Consider the following 7,015-nt stretch of genomic DNA (forward strand, 5'->3'; position numbering starts at 1 on the left):
AAAGGCCCCGTCTCCACAGCCTGGGGGCCACTGGCTGAAAGGCCCCGCCTCCACAGCCTGGGAGCCACTGGCTGAAAGGCCCCGTCTCCACAGTCTGGGGGCCACTGGCTGAATGGCCCCGTCTCCACATCCTGGGGGCCACTGGCTGAAAGGCCCCGTCTCCACATCCTGGGAGCCACTGGCTGAAAGGCCCCGTCTCCACAGCCTGGGGGCCACTGGCTGAAAGGCCCCGTCTCCTCATCCTGGGGGCCACTGGCTGAAAGGCCCCGTCTCCACAGCCTGGGGGCCACTGGCTGAAAGGCCCCGCCTCCACAGCCTGGGGGCCACTGGCTGAAAGGCCCCGTCTCCACATCCTGGGGGCCACTGGCTGAAAGGTCCCGCCTCCACAGCCTGGGGGCCACTGGCTGAAAGGCCCCGTCCCCTTTATTTTTCAGCTGCCTACGTGGAACATCCAAGAGGTTCTGTGTCTGGGAGCGAAGGCCACGAGCAGCAGAGTGTTTGGTTAAAATCTGACAAAGATACACAGGAGCCATTTAAAGCTCTGTCCTTCAGCACAAGAACTTTGACACTGATTCTGAACTCCACTGGGAACCAGTGTAGTGAATACAGAACCAGAGTGATGTGACAGTATTTGCTGGATTTGGTGAGAAGTCTGGCAGCTGTGTTCTGTATCACTTGTAGACGTGAGACAGAAGACTTGTCCAGGCAGGTAAAAAGGACATCACAGTCGTCCAGACGTGATGACACAAAAGCGTGAATAATTTTCTCGAGGTCAACTCTGGAGACCACAGGTCATATTTTAGAAATGTTTCTTAAATGAAAGAAACAAGAACGAGAAATATCTCTAATGTGAGACTCAAAGCCTAATGATGAGTCAAATGTGACTCCTAAATTTTTTACTTTTGATTTGGCTACTGAGCAGAAAGAGACAATTTTCTGATTGATTTTTGGATGAAGGTGACTGGGAGCAGTAATCACAGTCTCTGTCTTACTGGTGTTTAAAACCAGGAAGTTACTGGTGAAGTCAGAGGCAACGCATTCCACAGTCTGGGGGCCACAGCCCTAAAAGCTTTATTCCCTGTGGTCTTAAAATGAGTTTGTGGAACCATTAACAGCTTTTGACTGGAAGCTCCGGGAAGAGGAGTAGGGCTCTAAAAGGTCAGAGATATAGACTGGGGCTTGACCAGTCATGGCTCTAAAAGTAATAACAAAATTTGTTAAATGTACCGGTAGTCAATGTAAAGAGATTAAAACTGGCATTATGTGCTGTCTTTTCCGTGTGTTGGTTAAAAACTTTGCAGCAGCATTCTGAACTGTCTGCAAACGATCAAGATCCTTCTTAGTCAAACACATGAAAAGACTGTTACAGTAATGTAGACAGGATGTAACAAAAGCATGGTTAATCGTCTCTAATTTGGTGTTTGACACAAGAGACTTAAGCCTAGAAATATTTCTTAGTTGAAAAAAGCAGTTTCTGATTATTCCACTGACATGGCAGAATCAAAAATAATGAGACTTGGTTTAACTGAAGAGGCTAACACACCAAGGTGTTGCTTAATTTCAGTTATTTGATTGTCAGGTGCAATAATTAAGGTTTCAGTTTTATCACAATTAATCTGTAAGAAGTTGTCACTGAGCCACTGTTTGATATTGCCAATACAATTTAGCAAGGAGGACAATTTGTAATATTCAGAAGATCTGAAGGAACGATATCGCTGAATATCAACAGCATAGAAATGATTAGACACATCTGAAAACTGACTTATTATTTGGCCGAGGGAGAAAATATACAAAAGAAAGAGAATAGTTCCCAACACTGAGCCCTGAGGTACCCCACATAGCAGGATCTTGGATTCTGGCATTATCTGGTTTGCAGAAACACTAATTGTTCTGCCAGAAAGATAGGAGATAAACCACTCCAGTACCAAGCCTGATAGACCGACTACATCTTGTAGCCTGTTAATCAAAATACTGTGTTCAACAGTATCAAAGGCAGATGTTAGATCTAGGAGAACCATCACCGTGGATACTCTAGAGTCGGCTGACATCAAAATATCGCTGGAAACTTTAAATAAATCAAAAAAAGTCCATGCTCAATAATCCAGGTATACAATCCAACAAATTTCAGTCGGGTCATCTGGACAGTTTCATTTTTTTGCTGAAACATTTCACCTTCCATCCAGAAGGCTTCATCAGTCAAGGAAACACACAACACAAAACTGATTCTTCCCCCAACAGCTTACTCCAAAGTGGAACAAACCAGTTATGTTGGTGCTAAGATGGTGTCTTTGGCACGCCCCCTCCTCTTGTGCAGGCCCTCTTCCTCGTCGACAGTTTAAATAAAACGGTCTCTGTGGAGTGGAGCTTTCAAAACCCAGACTGAAATTTGTCAAAGATTTCCTATTTCTCCAGCCCGCACCCTTCGGTCTTCAGCACTGAACCTCCTAAAGGTCCCTAAGGTCGTTTTCACACTAGATAGTCCGGTAGACTCGGTTCAGCTGCTCTGCCACTACTTTTTCAAGAAGCTTAGACAAAAATGGGATCTTGGAGATTGGCATGTAATTTTCAAACTTTGTAGGATCCAGGTTTGCTTTTTTTGATAATGGCTCAACAACAGCTTGGAAACACACCTGCTGAAAGAGAAGCATTGTAAATATCTACAATGCAAGGACCAATGTCAGAATTTTTTTTTTTAACAACATCGCTGAAAGAATGTCATTTGGACTGGTATAAATTTTCATCTTATCGAACAAAGATGAAAGGTCACATAACGTCGATCAAATGCAGCCATGGAAAAAGAGAGCAAAGAGCCAGAAATAGAATTATGGCACATTGATGGAAAAATGGTTCCTCTGACGTTATTGACTTTCATCAGAAAAAAGTTAAGGAAGTCATTACTGTCAGATTTGGAGGACACTGGGACTTCAAGATTGACTGGAGAAACAAGGGAGTTTATGGAAGACTTTCAGCGTTTCCTCTGATTTTTCAAATGCAAAGTATGCACAACTAAACCTTATTCTCCAGCCCGCACCCTTCGATCTTCAGCGCTGAACCTCCTAAAGGTCCCTAAGGTCGTTTTCACACTAGATAGTCCGGTAGACTCGGTTCAGGACCAATATTCATGACCTTTTGTTACATTTGAGCTGGTGCGTTTGCATTCACACTGCACTGTGCAGTGGAGTCAACCTATTCCCCCGCTCGCCTGTGGGGGCGCTGCACCAAGAACTACTGAAAGAAACGACACAAAAACCTCTGAAGACACTTCTTCTTCTTCTTCTGGAAATAAAAACAAAAACGGAGTGGCATCAAGTTTTAGCAGGTTTAGGAGGTATATTTTGTCATTTTTCAAAAATGGACTCAGCATGAGCAGAAGATGAGACAGAAGACCATGGAGAATGTTGTTTTTCACACAAGGAGCTGACGGCTCCATATGAGGTCAGAGAAATGCTGTTTGTTTGTCCTGCGCTGTACTCCACTTCCTGCTTGCAGAATGGGGCCCGGTCTGTTTTCATTCACACTGTACTGGAACCGTGCTGGAGTTCTCTTCTACCGGACCGAGACCTAGGTTTTAGACTGGGTCAGAGTTCACCTTTTTGTTCCGTGACAGAGTTCAGTGGTGCGTTCACACCTCCCCAAACGAACCGGACTTTCTAGGAAAACGAGCTAGAGTTCGATTAAAGCGGACTAAACAGGTCTGGTGTGAATGCACCCCAAGACCCGTTTTAAAACTTGGGGTGACCTTTCCTTTCAGGCCGTGGCCCCCAGACTGTGGAATGCCCTGTCTCTGTCTCTTCATGTGGCCGTCTCCGTTGATTCCTTTAAAAAGCAGCTCAAGACATTTTTATTCATCCATCCATCCATCCATCCATTTTCTTTACCCGCTTATTCCATTTTGGGTCACGGGGGTCGCTGGTGCCCATGTCCAGCAATCACTATGCGAGGGGCGGGGTACACCCTGGACGGGTCTCCAGTCCATCACAGGGACACACAGAGACAAACGAGACAAACAACCATTCACTCTCTCACTCACACCTAGCGACAATTTAGAGTTACCAATCAGCCTAACATGCATGTTTTTGGACTGTGGGAGGAAACCGGAGTACCCGGAGAAAACCCACGCATGCACGGAGAGAACATGCAAACTCCACCCAGAAAGGCCCCTGGACCGGGGTTTGAACCAGGGACCTGCTCGCTGAGAGGCAGCAGCTCTACCAGTTGCGCCACCATGCTGCCCATTTTTATTCAGATAAGCTTTTAGATAAATGTGTTATTACTGTTTTTATCAGCCGTTCTTATTGTTTTTGCTTTATTTTAAGTCTGCATTTTGTATTTCTCTAAAGCACTTTGTGATTTTATCTATGAAAAGTACTATATAAATAAAGTTTACTTACTTACTAATTAACTCCCATTATATCTGTGCCCTGATTTTTATCCCCAAACTGGAATTGAACAGTTTCTTTAATCCCTCATATTTTTGGCAAAAAAACCCAACTTTACACACATAAATTCTAAATGTGTGGCCACCCAAAGGTGCCTCTCGTGTTCAATAATTTTTCTGACACAACCCTGTTTTTGCACAACACAAACACTCCGCTTTTATTTGAGGCTCAATTTCTAGACTGCCTGTTTCGTGAAAAGTGCTGCTGTGTGTGTGCTCCCCTCCCGTCTCTACGCCTCCAAAAAGGCGGGGATCACCATGGTAACCAGCGTATACTTCAGCAGGATCTTTGTTGCACATTATTCTGTGGCTGTCTCCATAAATTCTGAAGGTTTTGAGCAAATGTGTCAACTCTAATGAGAAGTTTTAAATACAGGTCAGAAGCTACGCAGGAATTAGCAACTAAAGTCCCCAAAAAAGAACAAACATCTACTAAATTAAATTTGTCATGGGGATAAAAGAAAAGAAAAAATGTTGATGCGTGTTATATTTTCAGGGAGTGGCAGCAGTATCGTCTTTTGGATTTTCTTCACAAATATTCTTGTTTATGAAAATCTTTATTTTATCACATTTGAGCTCAATGCTGCTAAAATGTCATACGTTTGTCAGAGACAGACAGTAAGTTTGAAGATCAAGTGGATCACAGGCATGAATATTTGAAGATATGAGATAACTGAAGACAAGTTTGTCTCTGTGTGCAGAGGTGGAGGACGTGGTGAACACTATATTGTTCCTGCTGAGCGATAAGAGCAGCATGATTACCGGAGTCACCCTGCCGGTGGATGGAGGCTTCCTGGCTTGCTAACTTCATTCCACAATAATGGAAAACCTGCAATTTTTAAAACTCTTTTTTTATTTTACTTACTAAATAAACTTGCCAATTGCCAATTCTTTTTTCAATGTCTTGTGTATTTTCATGGGTACTACACAACAGGCTTAGAGTTTGTGCAAACTGTGGAAAGAAACAACCTTACACAGCTTTTAGTGGGTTCCCAGTTAGTAATAAATCTACACAATCTTCTGTAGAATTATAACGTTAAAAGGGGAAAATCTGTTTAAAAACAATTCTAAAAATATAAACCTGAAATTAGTGTGTGCATGTGTATTCACCTCCTTTGTTTAAAGGCTGAATCATTACTTTGAGAAGCCCATACTTAGTTCAAATAGACCTGTCTGTGAGCAATCTACTGCCTCTTTTCAACTAGCACCTGTACAGCACGGTTCTTCTTGGGTCTGCAGGGTTCCAAGATTTTTCCACTAGCCTTGATTCGTGGAACCAGATCCTTTTTCAGTACCAACTTGGCTCCTGTTCCAAGTGTACTGTTCTGGCCTTAAAACGTGACATCAGAACACTGTCGGTCACTGACTGGTCAGGAGGTGGAGTCACTGGTTGTTTGAGAAACTTTACAACAACCCAATCCACCATAACTCGACCTCTGAGGAGCAATTGTACCTATTTTACAGATTTAAAAACAATAATGATAACACCGTGGTCTAATGCTGAAGTGCAGGCGTTTTTTGTGCTTGGTGGCCAACGATCAAATTCAGAGCGAGCTAGATGAAGCTCCGTCTGTCCCCGTGGTCCTCTCCACCGGAGCCTCGTAGCCCCCTCAGGCCGGACAGGGCATCACCTCTCCGGATCCGAGCTCTGCCGGTCACCACGGAGGATCCTCTCTACTGCTGACCCGCAGGAGTGCAAGTCCTGGAAGACAGGGGCAGACCGGGATGAGTCTGGGACAGAGGGTGGAAACATTTTATGTATAAAAAAATGTTGTTGTCTTTTTAATCAATGAAAATAAAATAATAAAAAAGTACCAGCTTCATCATGAAAACCTGTTTTCACTTTTATGGCTATTAAATAATCTGTTAAAGTTAACGCAGCTGAAAAATCATAAAAAGACAAAATTATTGGATCTCTCAGGAATATTTCCATCAAATATGTTTAAATAAGAGTTATGGCCTTTAGTTCAACGTTATTCTAACCCACAGATGTACAAATCACAAAACAAGAACTTTAAAGTAAAGCTAAAAATTAAAAAAAATATCTGAACAAGAAACAAAACCACACATTTAACTGAACAATGAAAGTAAACACAATGAGTGCAAATACATCAAATGATGAAGAAAACATACAAAATTTTAAATATAGATGTTTTTGTAGAATCTGGTTCATCAGAGATTTAATGAACTAAAGTTCATTAAAAGTTCATTAGCAGGATTTATATATATATATATATATATATACATAGTTTATTTTTAATCATTTTAATAATCTGTATTATTTTTATTTTACCAGAAACTTGAAAATAAATTCTCACCCTGTACTGAAACCTGTTTCGGGGTCTTACCACCAGCTGGTAAGGCATGTGGTGTCAATTTTTGAACTCTGAACTCACCCAGTAGAGCCATTACACTAGAGTATAGTGGAAAACCAGCTGAACCGTGCTGTAGTGGCACAAGAGGCATATGTGTCAGCTGATCTCAGAATATACAAACCTGGTCTGACAACCTCCAGAACATCAGTCCAACACCTCCAAGTAGTAAGAAGTAAGTAGAGAGCCGAGATGGTGTAGAGGC

The 7,015-nt window shown here is 42.6% G+C and overlaps 1 protein-coding gene across 3 annotated transcripts in view; it reads left to right on the forward strand.

Moving 5' to 3' along the window:
- The window catches only part of dcxr (dicarbonyl/L-xylulose reductase), a 53,127-nt gene extending 47,801 nt beyond the window's left edge, over positions 1-5,326 (forward strand). For all 3 annotated transcript variants that reach the window (XM_037690689.1, XM_037690687.1, XM_037690688.1), the window contains exon 9: positions 5,140-5,326. In XM_037690689.1, the coding sequence (XP_037546617.1) occupies positions 5,140-5,243 (104 nt within the window). In that variant the 3' untranslated portion in view covers positions 5,244-5,326. The remainder of the gene's footprint in view (positions 1-5,139) is intronic.
- Positions 5,327-7,015: the final 1,689 nt, after the last annotated feature.

Source organism: Nematolebias whitei, chromosome 17 (genome assembly GCF_014905685.2).
Source record: "Nematolebias whitei isolate Nwh7 chromosome 17, NemWhi1, whole genome shotgun sequence".
NCBI classification, from domain to species: Eukaryota; Metazoa; Chordata; class Actinopteri; order Cyprinodontiformes; family Rivulidae; genus Nematolebias; species Nematolebias whitei.